Source organism: Cyprinus carpio, chromosome A12, assembly GCF_018340385.1.
Source record: "Cyprinus carpio isolate SPL01 chromosome A12, ASM1834038v1, whole genome shotgun sequence".
NCBI lineage: Eukaryota > Metazoa > Chordata > Actinopteri > Cypriniformes > Cyprinidae > Cyprinus > Cyprinus carpio.
The window spans coordinates 20,279,346-20,298,587 of record NC_056583.1 but is presented as its reverse complement, the minus strand read 5'-3'; the positions used below and the strand labels follow the sequence as shown (position 1 = coordinate 20,298,587).

The window sequence follows — 19,242 nt, the reverse complement described above, 5'->3', positions numbered from 1 at the left end:
TCTACAATGAAAGCAAGTGTTATGAAAAATAATAAACAATTGTGGAAAGTAATGGGAATTAAATATTCAAAGAAAGGTCTGTATGCTCATTGGACAGTGACCAATAACTACAAAGATAGTAGTATGGACAGAGAAAGGAGGCATCTCAGCTTTGTTGTCTTCTTTTAGTACAGTCTAATTTTGACTTCTGAAACTCTGCCTCCTGAGCATTATTTTGCAAGGCAGAGAAGACCTTTCTTCACAATATGACATCCTTAAAACTGACCTTGACAAAAATGTATATAATGTAGGTGTATATGTACAATGCATACACTACTGCAATCACTTTGTCAGTCAAATTTATTTGGTTACAAAAAAGGTATAAAATTAAGAGTAGAAAAAAATCCCTATGCATGTATAATTCTGAAAAACAAAACAAAAATACAGTATTTTTCAATACAGTCTCTTTTTACCCCCCTTTTTTGATTAAAAACATTCCACTGAGGGTATGAACTATGTTAAATACAGTATACCACCTTGTCTGGTACTAAGAACTAACACAAACCCAAAAGGATTTTAGAGAAAACGGCTACGCTGAAACCTGCATGACATTGAAGGCAAATTTACATTGATTATTACCAGTAAACACAAAATGACATCAGTAAATGGAATGGTCACAGGAGCCAGACATATGAATCATAAGCAATGTGACAGTACATTCATTTGTGCAAGGCCTGAGGGAGCAATACATTCACAGCCAGGGAAGCTGTGAAATATATATTGCTCCTTGGGGAATGAGATGGGTATATTTGATTCCTCAGTCGCATAAACAAGCAACACCGTTTCTGTTCTGCAGATTTAAATATGTTTATGGGAACTGCTTAATGAATATCAGTTGTCACTATAAGGCCTGATATACATATTCAATCGGAAGGCATCTGTGGCAGGTTTTATTCACTGTCGCATTGGCTCGGCTTTAAAGTATGTTTGCATGTCATTGTGTTAAAGTTTTTACACAAGTCAAGGCCATTGAATTTAATGACAATCATTTTTTTGCAACTTACATAAGCCAATGGATTCAAAAAATTAAAAGCTGACGTCTTCAGAGAAAGGCTAGGAGAAATTGAGCAAAAAACCAGGTAGCACAATAGGCTTTGCCCCCCCAGTTTTGATGTGATCGGATACATTTCATTAATTTTTTTTTGTTTTTCATGGTGCAGCTCTTCCATTTGGATACAGGAAGAAACCTTCTACTTGGTCTCTATATGTTTTACTGGTTTCATAGTGCTGATGCTGGGGTCGGGAGGAGACAGTCTATGCTTAGGCCTGGGCTTTTGGGCCTCTTCAGTGTTTGCGGGTGCGCTGGCCCCCTGTTCCAGTGGTTGTGACGTACAGGAGGGGCTGAAGTTGCCTGGTTTGAGGGCCACGCTTGATGAGGTGGGAGGGCAGGTTGGAGGAAGTGACATCTGCTGTTGATCCTATGGAAAATTAATAAAGGTCAACAGGAAATCAAAACTGACTCAAAATTGAACACAACACATCTGTGCAAAAAAATAAATAAAATCGCATTGGTCTTTACTGAAGACAAGTTGGATGAAATAAATGACAGGTTTATCCTGGAATAAATTAAGAAATGTATTAATTGTGATATCAGACCTGTTTGGTGGATATTGTGAGAGGGTCGAATTTTTGTAAGCTGAGGCTGGGCTCTGTGTTGGGGGCGCAGAAGTGGGGCCGGGGGATGACCGTTTATGTGCAGGTGGGGATCAGAAGTGCTGTCCAGGGGACGAAATCGCTGGCTGGTGTTCTTAGCCTGAGACAGCTATGGAGAGGAGAAAATATTGAGTTTGTTGCAAATAATCTGAATTAAATAAATAAATAAATTGAATATATTTAATAAAATGTAAATAAAACTGAGTGTCAACATAATGCCTGGGTCATATTTTACCTTAAAATCAAAGGAAAGTAATATAAGAATATTATATTTTAAAGTCCGTTTTTGAAGCAATATAATTTTTTGCATTCTAATAGTATTTTCACAACAGTTAAGCACAACTGTCTTTTATTCCTACATATTAATGGCCTATTATTTAAACTGTAAAATATTTATAAACTACCATTCATACGTTAGGGGCCAAAAATATTGGTTTGAAAGAAATGAATATTTTATTCAGCCTTTAGGCATTAAATTGACAAAAGTACTAGTAAACCCATTCATAATATATAAAAAAATTAATCTGATTAAATTTTTTTTTTTTTTTTAATTTTTATTTATTTTATTTATAAACATTTTAAGGTTTATATGAGGGTTATTTTTAATTTGGAAGTAATCTTAAAGGGATTCTCCACCCCAAAATGAAAATTTTGTCATTAATCACTTACCCCCATGTCATTCCAAACCTTGTAAAAGCCGCGCCACAAGGATGCGCTGTTTTCTTTCAAATCAAAGCATAAATATATGTAGAAAACGTATCCTTGTGGCGTGGCTGACACAGAAGAACATAAGCTGCCTGCGTTCAGCTCATATTCTCTAAAATGGCGCTACGGTGATGCGGAGTGCCACAAATGAGACAAATTGTTAAATAAAGTCATTCTTTTTTTTTATTCACGTACAAAAAGTATTCTCTTTGCTTCATAACGTTACGGTTGAACCACTGATGGCAGATGGACTATTCTGACGAAGTCTTTCATACTTTCCTGGACCTTGACACTGTTATTTATTTGGCAGTCTATGGGACAGTCACAAGCCTCCCAGTTTTCATCCAAAATATCTTAAATTGTGTTCTGAAGACGAAAGAAGCTTTTGCGGGTTTGGAACGACATGGGGGTAAAGTGACAAAATTTTCATTTTGGGGTGGAGTACCTTTTAAAGGCTAGAGTAATGACTGCTGAAAATTCTGCATTGCCCCTTACATTAACACAATATGCTTAACTGTCATGAAAATAAATTATCCTAAAAATGCTTTTAATTTGAATTATGCAAAATACAACTTCTCCTACTTTTGGGGTCAATTATGACCTGAACAAGTTTTGTGAGATTCATCTATTAGCCCCGATATGTTAACACCAAAGCTCCTTTGTCTAAAAACTCACTGCTTGGCCTGTGACTTCAAACGATCGAGATCTCCTCTTGCGTCTGCGACCATCAAAGTCCTGCTCTCGTGGAGCGAGGTTCTTAACAGCCTGCCGGTTCCGCGGCCGAGTCCATGTGCTGTTGGGTGCGGGTCCCTCTCCCGTGCTGCTGGACAGGTTGTCATCAGAGGTGGCGTGGCGTAGCTCTGGGCTGGGCTGTCTTCCACGCCATAGCACCAGGCCTTTAGGGCGCGCCTCAATCAGAGACAGGTTACTCTTGTGCTTCTTGGGATCTAGGGGTGAAGGTGGTGGGGGCAATCGCAGGGCATCTACTTCTAGCACCTTAGAGCGGCGTCGAGCAGCCTTGACCGCGATGTTCTGCACGCCTCTTAGAATCTGGAGTCTCTCTGGAGGGAAAATAGTTCAGGGGATTTTGAAATTATGACTAATTAAATAGACATTATGTAAGCTGGTATTAATGCATTCTACAAGAAGAAGTCATGCAGGAACTTGGTTGCTATAGTTTAGCATGCACTGTATAAAAATAACCCGCAGAATGCCTCAACTGACCAATCAGCATCAAGTGTTTCAGAGAGCTGTGTAACAAGCACAAAGATGAAAGAGCAGAGGAACTCTTACCTTTAGGAGTCAGAGGGGCATCTGTGCCATTCTCGCTGCTCTCGGGTGAGGAGTCCAGATGGCTGCTCATACTGTGACTGAGATGGCTGTATCTCAGAGCGTCATCCAGGACAGATGGCAACAGCTGCAGAGATACAGTCAGCATTGTGTCAGATGCACTCATTTATTCAGTACACTCAATTAAAAAACAGAGAATCCAATTAAAATGTAGATTAAACAGAATATTCACACTTTCCGTGAATATATATATATATATATATATATATATATATATATATATATATATATATATATATATATATTTTTTCATTTTAAAAGAGTCAGTACATTTTTAAAATGTTTTTCAAATACATCTCTTATACTCACCAAAGCTGCATTTACTTAATAAAAAATACACTAAAAATAGTAATATGGTGAAATATTATTACAATTCTTTTATCTTTTAATACATTTTAAAGTGTAATTTATTCCTGTGATGGCATAGCTGAATTTTCAGCATCATAACTCCAGTCTTCAGTGTCACATGATCCTTCAGAAATCATTCTGATATGTTGATTTGGAGCTCTTTTGGTGTAAAATATTATTATTATTTTTTTTAATAGAAATCATTTTGTTACATACTTACTGATTGCAGTACTTACTGACGCCAAACTTTTGCACATTATTGTATAATCAAAAAACAAACAAACAAACAAAAAACTATATTACACTAAGCGGCAAATGTAGACTCCCAGAAGCTCACCTCTCTGTTGCCCTGGCCACTGATGTGAATGGGTGGAGGAGTCATTACTACAGAGTTCTTCATCTGTTTGTGACTACTCTTAAACACTCGGTCTCTGTAAGGGCAGGAGAAAAATTTTAAATTATAAGTAAAAGCATGCAAACAAACTCGGACCCCTTTAGGACAAAATGTGGAGGTAGTTACAGTATATTACAGTTCTCTTTATGTCCGCAGTGCACTTGTGAATGCATAATGTTCCTTGCTCTTTTTATTTTCATATTTACAAAATTCCAAATTTTTTGGCCATTAAATGTTAAAATTAAATATATTAATTTAGCTCAAGAATGAAATATGAAATGAAGTTGCTTTGAGCTCTTCTTACCCATCAGGCTCTGGGAGAATCGGAGGCAGCGTGTGTCTCCTCAATTTTGTCCGCCCTTCCCTGTTGTCCGAACCCAGTGTGTGAACACTCTCTTGGTCTGAATCCATCTCCTGCAAGGGGTCACGACCTCTACTGGGGAGGGTGATCTTGGGCAGGGAACCGTCCTACAGAGATATATGTCAGAAAATATGTGAACATGATCACTCTGTTCCTTTATGATTTTGTCATGTCCCTCTCTTGAAGAGTGTTTAAAGTCATCATGAAACTCAACGTGATGCAATTCCAAGCGAAGGAAAATGTTAGGCAGGATTTTGTTTCTTTGGAATAATGTGCATTGATGTTTTGTGCAAAATATGCACAGTACTGTGTATTCACAAAGTAAACAGAGTCTGTTTTGATTTCATGTTGACGTACCTTAAGAGTACGAATGGTGAACTTATCCAGGGCCACGACTCTGTCCAAGTTCTTCTCATCCATTTCCTTCATATACATCTCATAAAGCTCTTGAAGATGAGGAGGAACCAGGAGACTGTGATCTGCAAAAACAACATCATTCACCATAATTTCTTATAACATTTCTTTTTTTAACAAGAATATATTTATTTATTTTCAACCTGAACTGAACCCTTATACTGCATCACTTGCAAAACTTTACTGCGACAGTTTGGCCTGATTCATCTCTGGTTGAGATTTCTGTGCCATTTCTTATTCCTGTGAATGACTCACCATCAATAAATTTCCGCTGCTGCTGGATGATCTCATGGCAGAGGTGTCTGTGCTGTTCGAAACGCTGCACTACTACGTTTTTCTGTCGGATCACGTTGTCCTTAAGCAGTGCGCTGGACTGCATCTCTGCGTTCTCGATCTCCAGCTCGTGAACCTTGCAGAGGAGGCAAAGCACTTCCCTCTGCTCCTCAGAGCTCACGCGGCGGGGGAGAAGCTCTTCAAGACGTCGTGCTTTCTCTCTGAGCTCTGCCAGGCGCTGCTCTAATCCAGCCTAAAAAAAATTGCAGAACTATGGTTAATTAATGTGATGAGTCACTTTCTTAACATTGCAAGTCATGTACAAATTATCTTTGCTTATAAGGAGGCTCAGTCTAAAAGCAAAAGGAAATATGCACTGAAGAAGAAGGTTATGCGCACTGCCTATGCAGAGTGTTCCAATTTGGTGTCATTTATTTAGGATGTTGCCTTAAAGCACAGATGCCTATGTTGCCAGTTTACCAGGTTTTGGAACAGAGCTAATGTCTTTTTAATATTTTCATCCATTTCAGTAATAAGTATCTGATACAGTAGTTTTATCTTGACTACAGCATGTATATATATTATGAATCATGATTTGATTAAAGAGATTCATCAAGTATATGAACATTACTGGATTGTAGGAACTGTTTTGTTTTGTAACATAGTTATAAACAAGAAAGTTGTATCATTTATATAACTAGAAAATGAATTACTATAACAAGTTCACTGAAATGAACTGATTGAACTTTGCTAAAAGGAATCAGACATCAAGGCTATGGCTCCAGGACAGAACTGTGAGTTTTTTGAGGTGTTGTTCCACCCTCTAGTGGCTAGTAAGAAGATTACCTTCTGTTTTTGTATTTTCTTCTGCTCAGCCATGAGTGTGACGAGGTTCTCTCTGGCGATGGCCACCTCTTGTATCTCTGTGCTGTCAGACAAAGATTCAGGTGAGTCTGAGTCTTTCTCACTTTCATCCTTATTAAAACTCTCCTTCCTCCTCTCGCCCTGCCACTTCTTTCTTCTCCTGAAGCGTTCTTGCTCCCAGCTAGATGGAGACAGACAATATTTCAACAACTAAGCATTTATTCAAAAGAAAGATAGCAAGCAAAAGTTTCAAATAAAACATTTCATAAAAGAAGTTTGTTCAGTCTGAAATGATGAAACAACTGACACCTCTGTTATTATAAGTATTTGGCCACCTTCTGACTTAAATGTCTAAACAGCTTTAGGGTCACTGTGTATTTAGCTGAAATTTTGTTTTGGTTTGTGTGCAGAATGAAGACTCACTCTGCGATTGTCAGCAGGTGTTTAGATGTGTCAATCTGGATCTCCATGTTGCTGTTGTCCAGCTCCATAAGACGCTTCCTGATGTCCATCTGCTGTCTAAACGCATCGATCAGCTGCTCCCGCAGTTGGTCCATCTCAGCCCGAGTAGAGTGAGCCTGCACCTCCGCTAGAGGCAAACACACAAAAAATGATGTTATGATACACATCTGAGTGAGAACAGAACAGAATAGAATAGAAAATAATCCATGCAGAAAACTATCAGTGAAAATTTAGAAAATAATCTAATGAAACAATATAGTCAAAACAATATATTAAATACATCTTTAAAAATTTAATAATATAATAGAACAGATTCAATTAAAATGATATTCTAATCAAACAGAAAAGAATAGAATATAACAGAATAGAACATAATACAGCAAATTAGAAAAGAAACTAACCAGACAGAAAATAATCTATTAGAACAGTACAGTACATCTCAGAAAAGAATCATTTAGAAAATAATCTAATCAAACAGAAAACACAATAGAATAGAATAGAATAGAATAGAATAGAATAGAATCAATTATCATAATTGATAATAATCAAACTAACAGAAGAAATAGATAAGAATAGAATATAACCGAACAGAATCTATTAGGAAAATAACCAGATCAAACTGAAAATTATTTATTAGAATAGAATAGAAATAGAATAATTTAATAGAACAGAATAATTTAGAAAATAATCTACTCAAATGGAAAATAATCTAATGAAGCAGAAAATAACTTATTAGAATAGAATAGAATAGAACAGAATAGAATAGAATAGAAGTTGGGAATTCAAAGTGAAATTGAGGAGGTATCAATTGTACACATCACTTCAGTTCTTGCAGATACTGTAGGATGTTACCTTGAACATGGCGGATGTCTGTTCTGTCCGGGTTGAGTGGTCTACTGGCCTGGTCTGCTATCTTTTTCTTCAGCCGCTGAATCTCGCTGCGCAGGTCAGAGATGATGCTGGTGTACTGGGCGATGTGATAGGACACATTCAACAGATTTCTCTTTACCTGCACAGGAAGAATAACAGAGTACAGTGTGGTAAGATACAACAGTGACCAAACTCTTCACAAAACATTTATGTTGAGAGACGGTCACAAAAATACTGCAACAATCTCACTGACAAAGAAAAGAAAATCTTACTGACCCAAACTTTTGAACAGTAATAGATAGGTTACTAAGTAGGTGGGTAACTAGGTTGTCCATTGATTAGTCGTGTTAAACTAACCCGTGTGCGGATGCTTTTGGCACGGTCGGCATAAGTCAAGGTATTCCGTGAATCCTCGAAGGCCAGAGATGCAGGGCTTATATGGGCAATCATCACCGTCCGACTGTTTCCTCCTAGAGAATCCTGCAAACATGAGAAAACCCTAGTAAGACAACCACAATCAAAAAAAAAAAATCATCAACGTCAGTCTAAAAAAAAAAAGATTCCATAAACATCTTTGTGCTGTCTCTATAGTTGACATATTTGTTGCCATTCTTTTCGCTCAAAGCATTGATGCAGTTCCCCAGTGCGAGAAGAGAGCGGTTGATATGAGCTCCCTCTTTTAACCTCTGACCTCTGTTCTGCGTCTGAAAGTAGAAAAAGTAGTTATTGCACAGTCACTGTCAGTCTATGTTAGGAAGTCTATTCCAGCAGGGGGCGCTCTTGTATGTCTCATTTTCTGAATAGAGAACAAACAAGCACTCATGTTTCTGAGCAACAATAGCCCATAACCAGAAACAACGTGATCTGCTTTTGTGTCTGTCACATGCATGTTTAAACCCAAGGGGGGTCTGAGTGGTCAACATTTTTAACCGTTTCCATGGCGAATACATGGGATGCGCTCTAAATGTGTCCTCTCATATCTTCCCATCTCATGGAGTGAGTGGAAATACACTTTAATATTAAAAATGATTCACATGTCTTTCATTAAAAACACCTCACTGGACTTGTGGAGGTGTCTCATGCATCATAATGTATTTAATAATCAACAAATATTTTCATCTCAGATGGCTCCTTTTCCCCTCCGTGGTCACTGGCTGATATATGATTCTGTATATATCTGGCGCCAACTGTGCCAGCTTTTATTTAAAAAGAAAGATTGATAGCTCTGATATTAATGATTACCAACTTTATAGACATCCGTCTGAGCTCACCCACTGTGCTTTTATGTTCTAACTAAACTAAAAGTGGAACAGACCTCTATGTTTCACACCTACAAATATCTCGCCTCACACATCATCATACCTGTGAAGCCCGTTCAGACCCTGCCAGATCGATCATGAAGAGACGTGCGAATCGCACTTCCTGCAGGATGTCTCGACATCGGCTCTGTTGCCGCACGCCCACCTGCAGCACAGCGTGAGAGCGAGAAGACGTCTGATTGGCTGCTGTCGGCTCTTGAGTTCTCTGCTTGTTTCCTTTCATTAACAACTCCATGACCTGAGAGAGAGAGAAAACAGAAAACATCCAGCTCCACACTACCATTCATAAGTCTGAGGTTGATCAGATTTTTAATTGTTATTTAATTTTTTTTTTTTTTTGAAGGAAGTCTCTTATGCTCACCATGGCAGCATTTATTTGTTCAAAAATACAGTAAATGGCAATGTGAAATATTATTATAATTTAAAATAACTGTTTTTTAAAATGTTTTAAAATGTTATTTATTCCTGTGATGCTAAGCTAAATTTTCAGCATTATTACTCCAGTCTTCAGTGTCACATGATCTTCAGAAATCATTCTTATATACTGATTTGGTGCTTAAGAAACATTTCTTATTAATAATTATCAACTGTGCTGCTTAATATTTTTATGGAAACTGTGACAATTTTTTTTTTATTTTTGTATATTTGTATAGATTAGAATTATTTTTTTAATTTTATATTTTAATTTTTATCTTTTTATAATTTTAACTGTTGAATTAAGGTTAAATTCTTATTTAAATATACACCACTATTTTTTTCAATGAAGTATCATGATTTTTGATGTTTTTAAAATGATCATGAACAATGACTACTGTAAAAGTACTTATTTACTTTAAGAAAAAAAAAACATTGTTTTAAAATAATTCTTGTCAAGTAACATGGGCCTAAATACTGACCTCTCGTGCATTAATGGTGGAGACCTCTGTGATTCCTGTGACCTGAATTTCCCCCTTCGAGTCCTCTCTCAGGTCCAGAAACCCAGATGATGGATTCAGCAGGTCTCTTATCATCTCATTATAGATCTGAAACACAATAATTAAACCGATTAAAGACCATGCTCAGATTTCAAGATAACCATCATTGTTTATGCATTTGACATTTACATTCATTCTTCTGACAGACTCTTTTATCTGATGTGGCTTTCAGTGCATAAATATCAGAATGTGCAATCTGTGACCTTTCCATTATTAGTAGCATGCTCTACCAGTGGAGCACATGGACAAATGCTGTAATTTGTGAAATATGAAAGGGACAACACAACACACCATTGAATTATTGAGTATTTAGCGCACACTGCAACAATGACACTTCATCTCACAACACTTTTCATGTTTTCATGCCCCAAATACTCAACTATTGCTTGGCATCAATGATAAATTGATTGCATAAAGTAATCAACACCTTGGAATTTCAACCAATCAAAATCCAGAATCTGTACTGTCCTATGCAGTATTTTCACGGTGCTCGTGTGGAGAGATGAATGTTGCATTTAATATTTTAGAGTATTTCAATAGGATTCATTCAACCTGGTTTAGAACAAGACCACATCCTGAGCGCCATCGGTGGTCACCTCAAAAGCTCTCAATTTAAGTCGTCTTGAACGTAATATTTCATCACTGTCAGTGAGGTCACTGTGATGTGCTGTAAGCATGTGATAATTTTAGGGTGATGCTGACAGTATGAAAAGAATCCATTGACAGAGAAAGAGTAGAAGGCCTACTAAAGAAATAGATGGATGGAAAGAGAAAAAAACGGGAGGATAAACCGGGAGGTCTGAAGCTAAACCACAGAAGCCGAGAATAAAAATGCTTTCTCTCCAGGGAAGCGTGCCCCTTGAGCATTTGGACGGCCCAATGTAAACAGGAGTTTTAATGTGAAGGTGTAAGAAAAGCAGTGGACAGGAGAGCATTGTGCTCTTTACTGAAGGTTGTTTTTTCCGTTTGTGGACGGAGTGACTTACTCATAGGTCTGCACATCCCAAACACCCCCTTTAACCTAAAGATGTCTATGTGTATGTTATGGTGCTTGAGCATACTCAGTGTGTGTTAGCAAGTGCACACAGGTTTATTAAAAAGATATTTCTAATAAAATTATAATGGTAATAATAATTAAAAGTTTTTTACATATATATATATATATACACACACACACACTCTGTAACTATATAGAATTATTAACAAATTTTAATATATGATTAAATAATTAAAATTTAAGGTTCAAGTACATGCATAAAAAGGAAAGGACTGTCTGGGTTTCTACCAAAGACCTGAGATGATGCCTGAACACAGTTTGCACGGGTATTGCAGCACTTTCACCATGGTAAAGGAGTAATAACACATTGTCAAGCGACAGTCACTAAATGCTGCTGAACTGACTATGATTGACAAAACGGGCAATGAGACTGTCGAGAAAGAATGTGAGACAGAGAGAGAAAAAAAAGACACTGAGAGAATTGAAGTTGCTGTTGTCAGCTCACAAATGTGATCTCAAATGCACACGAATCAACTGTCAAAAACAGGACAGAGCTATTGAGTTTGAAGGCCTGGGAGATAAAACGTGAAAAAATCCCAAAGACACACTAAAGGAGGTACCCGAGCTCCGCTCAAAAATATCAAATAAAGTGTTTTATTATATAATATTAGGCCTTGCAAGTCAGCAGGTATTTTTCTCTCAAGATGCAGGGCTGTGTAATTTGGCCTGTCACATAAAAGCATAGTGATTTGTTTCTAGGCTAACGCAGTAGGGGATCAGGGTTGCATGCAAACTTTGGACAAGTCCATCACAACTCAGTGGGGAAACAAGCTTCCTAGTATCAATACAACATCACTGTAATCAAAGATGCTGAGATAGTCACTAAGCCGACAAGATTACCCCTCCCTCACGCAAACAGAGCTGATAAACAGATATGCCATCGGTCACTCCGCACGGGCCTGATGATTATCTCATCACATAACACTTAAGCGGTTACCTTTTTTTAAATTGTTTAAAACTGAATGAGGGCAATTTACTTTACTGTGTGCATGACGGAAGGGTGACAGTATCTTTACAAGCTCTATATATCAAATCTCCAGGTTATATGTGGAAAAACAAAAAGTTTCAAATTAATATCTCACCTCCAAGTAGGACATGGAGACACTGTACTGCATGTCATCGCTGGTTTCTTCAATGGCTTTGAATAGGTCATTTAATGTGCGAACGTAGATACCAGGTTCTCTGTCTGTTCCCAGCATAGTGTAAGTCTTCCCACAACCTGCAGACACACACATCTGCTTATCCGGACCAGAATTTAACCTCATTTTATTGCCTGACATCACACAATGCCATATTAAAATAAAATACCATTTTTAATTATTTACATTTTATTTGTTGCATTTAGCATCATTCCTGCTGCCTGTGATACAGAACATGCTTACCAGTGCTACCTCTTATCATAAATGTTAAATAATTATAGATAATGAATCGTATGTTCATCAGCATGGCATAAACAGAAGGCACAGGTGTGAGGTGAGTCATAGTGAGTGATACATAATGTTTACAGGTGGCTTTTATCCCGTCAGGCTGAGCACAGATCTAAGCTTTATATAGCCACGGCCACAGACAGGAACAGTCAGTAAAAGTCACTCTGAGGACAGATTAGAGCACGCGAGGACACAGGAGCTACACAGACATCTGCTTTCCAGGAACAAACTTTTATTCAATTCAAAGCAACATAAAAACAGGTCTTTAATTAAGGCATTTATTACCAGATAATGGGTTCCTGACAGATGGAATTCAGTGAGCTGGGTTAAAATATGAAATATTTAAATCATATTTTAAAGGAAGGTTTTTTTTTTTTTTTTTTAATCAGTGCATTTGACTTTGGTGAATGAACCTGTTCCATACACACAACGAAAGAAGATCAGGTTGATAAGGCTTAATCCTTAATCCTAGTAGTGCCCAGTTTGTCTGTGATGTTTACTATTTTGGACATATGGCCACTGCAGATGGCAATTCAGTGTAAGAACATACATACATAAATAAATAATGGGTACTTTTTCTGAACCCTTAAATATCATGTTTTGACAATCATAATTACATATTTGGGTCTTTAGCGACCCGGACATTTCCATCACAGATTAATCTCTAACTGTTGCAATAGCATAAAAAAAAAAAAGCATATTTCGTTACCTTTGGTAAGGGCTTATTTTGAGCAGATGATTTTACCGTCACTGTCCCAGCACATTCAGCATCTGGCTCATATTCACAATCTTAACCATATTCTCAATCGTTTTCAATGACTTCAAAATCAATATTTTGATCGCTGTTAGCTTATTCACCATATTCACCCTCAAAAGACAGTGACACTTTTATTTCATTGCGTACAATAATTGCTCTGCAGTAAAGCCATTTAAGCCAGTTAAATTTGCTAATGATATTCTTTTGTTTTATGCCTGTGGTAATTATGAATGAAACATCACATCACCACTGTCTACCAAACAGTAACTTGAGGAATAAAGGTGAACTGCACTTACTGAGTCATAAGATATTTAATTACTGTTGCGCAGGAAAAATATACTTGCACTATTAAATAGGCTACCTTGGGACGCTAGTGACCCTATACAGTTTTTACAAAAAAAATAATATTTTCTTGTTATATTGTTTATAATGAATAGATTGAGGAATACTAAAAAAGCTGATGTCTAACTTTTAAAAATGAAGGAGGGGGAGGGTAGTGAATGATGTCCCAGCTCGCTAAAGACCCAAGGTATGCCTTTAAGAGTTAAATTAACCAGACCTGCATGAGGCCAATTTAATTGTCAGACGTAAAGACACAAAGGATCTACCAACACACATTTATCAAGCAAACAAAATGTGTTTATGCCATGGCTGTGGTTTTGCATATTATTTAAATATACTTTACTGAATCTAAAACCCTACTGATTTGATTTTCTCTCACAAATACGCTTTGTTGTGCAACTGTTTCTGTGCGAGTATGACTGGGCAACATTGCTTGTAATGATAAAATTTTTTACTAGCTCTAAGCATTTTTTTTTAGTAATTTAAGTTTAAATCAAAGGCACTATTACAAGACTGTAACACAATTACCAAGATATAACACAATTGCAAAATCAATCAAAAAATCAGGAGCTGTATTACAAATCTTAATTCTTGACTTAATATCCAAAAAAAATTTTTATTTCTTCAGTGAAATTATCATGGTTTCTAAATCTGGTATATATAAAAAAAAAAAAAACTGACATATTGCCCAGACCTTGTTATGAATGTGCCTGTGTGTCTGTACTGACCTGTGGGTCCGTAGGCAAAAACAGTGGCATTGTACCCTGATATGAGACCTTCAATCAAGCCTTTAGTGGTGGATCTGTACACCTCGTCCTAAGGAAGGCACATACAAAACATGTTGTGTGTATTTTCATCTGTTTCATTTAAAGACACACAGTAAACACATATGCATTTAAAAGAACAGACAAAAAAAAAATCATAAATGTGATCTTTTTGAAAGCATGTTAACTTTTGTATATGCACATGCTTCAAATCCACCTTTACACACATACACAGACACAAACACAGAATGGACTTGCCTGTGTGGCTGAATAATCGAAGGCCACATCAAACATGTAAGTCTTCTCTCTGGATCGATGAGCTCGTAGAATATCATCTGGATCCTCCATGGGGTCCATCAACACCACCATCTGAAAATGAGGGAAGGAAAAGCATGAATAATAGTACATTTGGTTCCAATTTATAGTTTTTATATGCACTGCATTTATGCGCAGAGTGTATCTCAAAACCATTTTCGCCTTTTACTCGCTACCTGACAATAGGCTTTACTGGTAATCGCAGCTAGCTATCAGCTAACATTAACTACAAAGGCCATTTACCTCAGTTACAGTGACACAGAGTGTCATAACAACACTTCTAAACAGAAATATCATAATGGTTCCACATGAAAGACGCAGCTAGTGTGGTTTAAAAGCAAAAGGTGAGTGCATCATGACGGAAGACACCAAGCCTAATTTAGCTTCTATTTTTACATCTGCATTTTAGAAAATGATCCTGATGGAGGTCAGCATCATTTAAGGAGCCCATTAGTGGCTCTGATGGCTCCAAATGTAACAATGAGGCTGAATCTGGTTGTATCAAGAGCACCACTTGTTCTGAAGGACCTCGGGATTCAGAGCCAATATTCAAGTTAGTCAGGGCTCATGAAAACAGATCCAAATGGTTTGATGACCCGTATAGACACACAAAAACAGCTTTCTCTTTGAAGCCTCTCAATTGAAATACAGCAGAGGAGATCTGACTTTTAAAAGAGGCCAATTATAACGGCACAATGCAAACATAAAGACGTTCTTCGCAAACAGAGGAAGAGAAAAGACTGGGTAAGGAACCGATTGACAGAAAGGTGGGGACAAGGTGAAAAGGACAAAAAGAACATGCCTCACTGCATTTCTACAACGGGAATGGACAAAATGTTAATGCATTTTTTTAAATGTATTTGACAAGCCTCACTTATTGCAAAGACAAACATGGGGAGAGAGACTACTGTTCAAAAGTTTGTGGTCTATATGATTTTTTTGTTTTTTTATTTTTTATTAAAGTGTCCCTATTATGGATTTTTGAAAATTACATTTCATGTAGTGTGTAATATAGTTGTATCTGAATGTAAACAGTCTGCAAAGTTGTAAAGCTGAAAGGTTTGGAAAGATGAGTCTTCGAATGAATCATTTGAGAGTCACCAAATTACGCAAAATTAAATTTGACCTTGCATGCATGAGACATTCAAGGTTTGTGGGACTCCCAAAACCAAATTATGAACTTTTCAATGGCATAATAGGGGCACTTTAAAACCTTTATTCAGTAAGGATGCATTAAATGGACTAAAAGTTATGCAAAATACATTTATAATGTTATAAAAATATTTATATTTCAAATAAATGCTACTCTTTTGAACTTTCCATTGATCAAAGGATCCTGAAATAAATGTATCATGGTTTTATCAAGCAGTTTTATGTAAGAGTTATATAAGAGTAATGGCTGCTGAGAAGTCAGCTTTGCCTTCACAGGAAAAAAATACATTAAAAAAATGAAAACAGAAAACAACTATTTCAAATTGTAATTTTATTTCCCAATATTACTGTTTTACTGTATTTTTTGATAAAATAAGTGCAGCCTTGCTGAGCATAAGAGATTTCTTTCAGAAAACATGGAAAAATAGTAGTATGGTAGCTGACATTGTATACATGCTTGTCACTCACTTAAAGAAACATCTTCCTTATCAGGAATATTAATGCACATGAGTCAGATATGTCTCATGCACATGTTTGGATGTTTGTGAGGGGTTTATTTACTTCGAGTAAATGCAGTTTTCGTGCTCTAAGCCATATGGTGTGTGAGTTTATGTTTTCTCACCATTCACACAGTGACAGCTGTAGAGTGGCAGTTTGGCCAGTCCTAATGTTCTTAAGACACCAGTGCCAGTATAGTTTACGTGGCACGAGAGAATGACACATTGTAATCAGTACTGGGTCACTGATCAGTTTTCACTCACCTGAAATGATCCCTGCTCTTGATAAAGGCCAATACTGTACACCTACTGTATGTTCTTGTGTAATGCCACAGCTGGACAGAGGGTCTATTAGAGTGGATGTATAAGAGGTTTGACCATGACTGTGCTTCCACATTCAATAAAATTTTCACAAGTTTAATGATGAAAAAAAAATTCTTATATTTTAAATATTAAGAAATCATACAATTAATTTACAAATAGTTTATATTTTAGATTTTGAGACTTCAGTTTTATATCATGTGGGGTCGGTAAGATTTTTAAAATGTTTTTGAAAGAATATTATGATCACAAAAGCTGAATTTTCATCAGCCATTACTCCAGTCTTAAGGGTCACATGATCCTTCAGAAATCATTCTAATATGCTGATCTGATGCTGATATATACAGAAACAAACTGAAACAAATAAATAAATAAATTATATATATATATATATATATATATATATATATATATATATATATATATATATATATATATATATATATATATATGCACCCATTTGGGGGAGGGGGAACTCTCAAATATTCAATATTTGCATATATGGATAATAAAAAAAGAATGAAAACATTAACTTGTTAACATTAACATGAAAACAAAGTATTTTTAAACAAATTTTATGTCTAAAACATTAAAAACATAATTCATAACTCGGATACATCTCCTAAATAATTAAAAAGCAACCTAAGAGCAATACAATTTGGGAGATTTCATCTCAAATAATCCTTTCAAAATACAGCAATGCTGTCCAACGCTGGTGAAAACACAAGCCTGTCTGTCCGATAAGAATCACTGGTCAACCATCTGAAACCAGCTGTTTCTGAGGTCTCCCCTCTCAGTCTCACTGCCACAAAGGAGAGGGCAAAAGAGGCCCCATTAAAGGGCTGCAGGCTATTCGGGAAAGCCATCTTTGGTTTCCACCTGCATAAAGGACGGAGGGCATTCACCTGGCCAGACGCGAACTGCTCCACTAGTCCACTGACTAATTCATACGTTCATAAAGGTGACATGAGAGCCTTTAGGCATCATTACACTGCACAATACTTTATGAAATGCCAATCAAATGATTCGCCAATGCCATGCTAATGCACACCTATCTGCAACAATTTCATCTCCTCTGTGCACAAAAACAAAACAAGCCATGCATGAATAAAGGGTGCTAAAATTAAAAGCGGAGCATAGTCGTGAAATATTAAATGGCATCAAAGATCAGCCAGGGTCTGTGCAACAGCCTGCTAATGCACCGACATGAAATCAATTAGCAATATGGTGTTATTTAAATAAGCACAAAGAATGGCACAGTCGTTGGGGGTGACAGTCCAAGTCATCCAGGCGGATGGAGTTACCAATTAACCACGAGGTGAAGATTAGCAGCAAAGGGAGGTGAATATTGGGATCTATCCAGCTTATTAAAACACAGCAGTGGTCATAATGTATCAGAAAGGAGGTGGAGGGGTTGCGTCGACTCCCGCAGGATGGACTCACTGAACTATTGTTGACTCCATTGCCAAAAAATCTGAGATGAGATTCAGTCAGATTCACTCCATAAAAGCAGAAGACATTTATGTAAAGTAGCATCATACTAAACGTGAGGCTCGTGTTGACATTTTTTTTTTCTGCTCTGAAAATAAACGCTTCCTATTATTTAGTGTTTTTCAAAAGACATGATTATACAGTAAATATCAGAATCTCTTCAACATGTCTTACTGAGCATTTCTAACTCATAAAAGCTAATTAAAATAGACAACAAACAGGTTAGATAAGGAAGGAAGAAAGAAAGAAAGATAATAATGAAATTAATCCAAATATAGCAATACACATATACATATACATATATATATATATATATATATATATATATATATACACATACATACATACATATATATATATATATATATATATATATATATATATATATATATATATATATATATATTGTGACATATATATATATACACACACACACACACACACACACACACACACACACACACATTTCAGTTCATGTATTTACTGGGAATTGAACCTATAATCTTGGCGTTGTTAGTGCCTATACCTTTCTTCATCATACTTCTTAATTTCTCAGTAACATCTTTACGTCATATATAGTATGGTCACAGAATTGTCAGTTTTTTAAGTAATTACCATTATTATTCATTTTGTAGCCGTTATGTATCCAATGTATGATAGGTTTGAATTCCTTAACTGCCAGTTGTACAGTGCTGTGTGGAAATGTTCTCCTTCGGTGTTAGTACAGCCTGCACTGTTGTTTTTGTCTTTTACTGCACTCTGTACAAAAGTTTGTTGACAATACACTTAAACTGGCTAGACCTCAGGGTGCAAATCTCTGACATATGGTCTGAGCCATCGGTCATGTCCCGCTTTGTTGTGCAATGCTGACCTCCATGTCTTGACCTGAAAGTGGCCTCTGACCTCATTCTGCGGTGGGTGGATGCCGATCGTCCCAGCTGTGAAGCTGTACAAATGCCAATGTAATCTCAGGAAAACAAGTACAGTAGTACAGGATGCCACTTGTACGTGTGTCCGGTTGTGTTTAACCTCCTTTCACTGTATTAACTCTAAAGCCCATCAGTGAGAATGCAGATCAGCTTGAGACTCTAAA

At 36.7% G+C, this 19,242-nt stretch overlaps 1 protein-coding gene across 1 annotated transcript in view; it reads right to left on the bottom strand.

Annotated features, from left to right (window-relative positions):
- Positions 1 to 851: 851 nt before the first annotated feature.
- Positions 852 to 19,242, bottom strand: part of LOC109071023 (kinesin-like protein KIF19) — a 34,295-nt gene continuing 15,904 nt past the window's right edge. Inside the window, exons 3-20 of the mRNA XM_042768032.1 lie at positions 14,632 to 14,742; positions 14,338 to 14,425; positions 12,166 to 12,302; positions 9,949 to 10,074; positions 9,096 to 9,290; positions 8,304 to 8,437; positions 8,091 to 8,232; positions 7,716 to 7,872; positions 6,825 to 6,990; positions 6,384 to 6,582; positions 5,520 to 5,790; positions 5,208 to 5,329; positions 4,794 to 4,957; positions 4,433 to 4,526; positions 3,691 to 3,814; positions 3,073 to 3,458; positions 1,636 to 1,801; positions 852 to 1,457 (exon numbers count right to left, since the gene is read on the bottom strand). Of these exons, the coding sequence (XP_042623966.1) occupies positions 1,324 to 1,457; positions 1,636 to 1,801; positions 3,073 to 3,458; positions 3,691 to 3,814; positions 4,433 to 4,526; positions 4,794 to 4,957; positions 5,208 to 5,329; positions 5,520 to 5,790; positions 6,384 to 6,582; positions 6,825 to 6,990; positions 7,716 to 7,872; positions 8,091 to 8,232; positions 8,304 to 8,437; positions 9,096 to 9,290; positions 9,949 to 10,074; positions 12,166 to 12,302; positions 14,338 to 14,425; positions 14,632 to 14,742 (2,916 nt within the window). The 3' untranslated portion in view covers positions 852 to 1,323. The remainder of the gene's footprint in view (positions 1,458 to 1,635; positions 1,802 to 3,072; positions 3,459 to 3,690; positions 3,815 to 4,432; positions 4,527 to 4,793; positions 4,958 to 5,207; positions 5,330 to 5,519; positions 5,791 to 6,383; positions 6,583 to 6,824; positions 6,991 to 7,715; positions 7,873 to 8,090; positions 8,233 to 8,303; positions 8,438 to 9,095; positions 9,291 to 9,948; positions 10,075 to 12,165; positions 12,303 to 14,337; positions 14,426 to 14,631; positions 14,743 to 19,242) is intronic.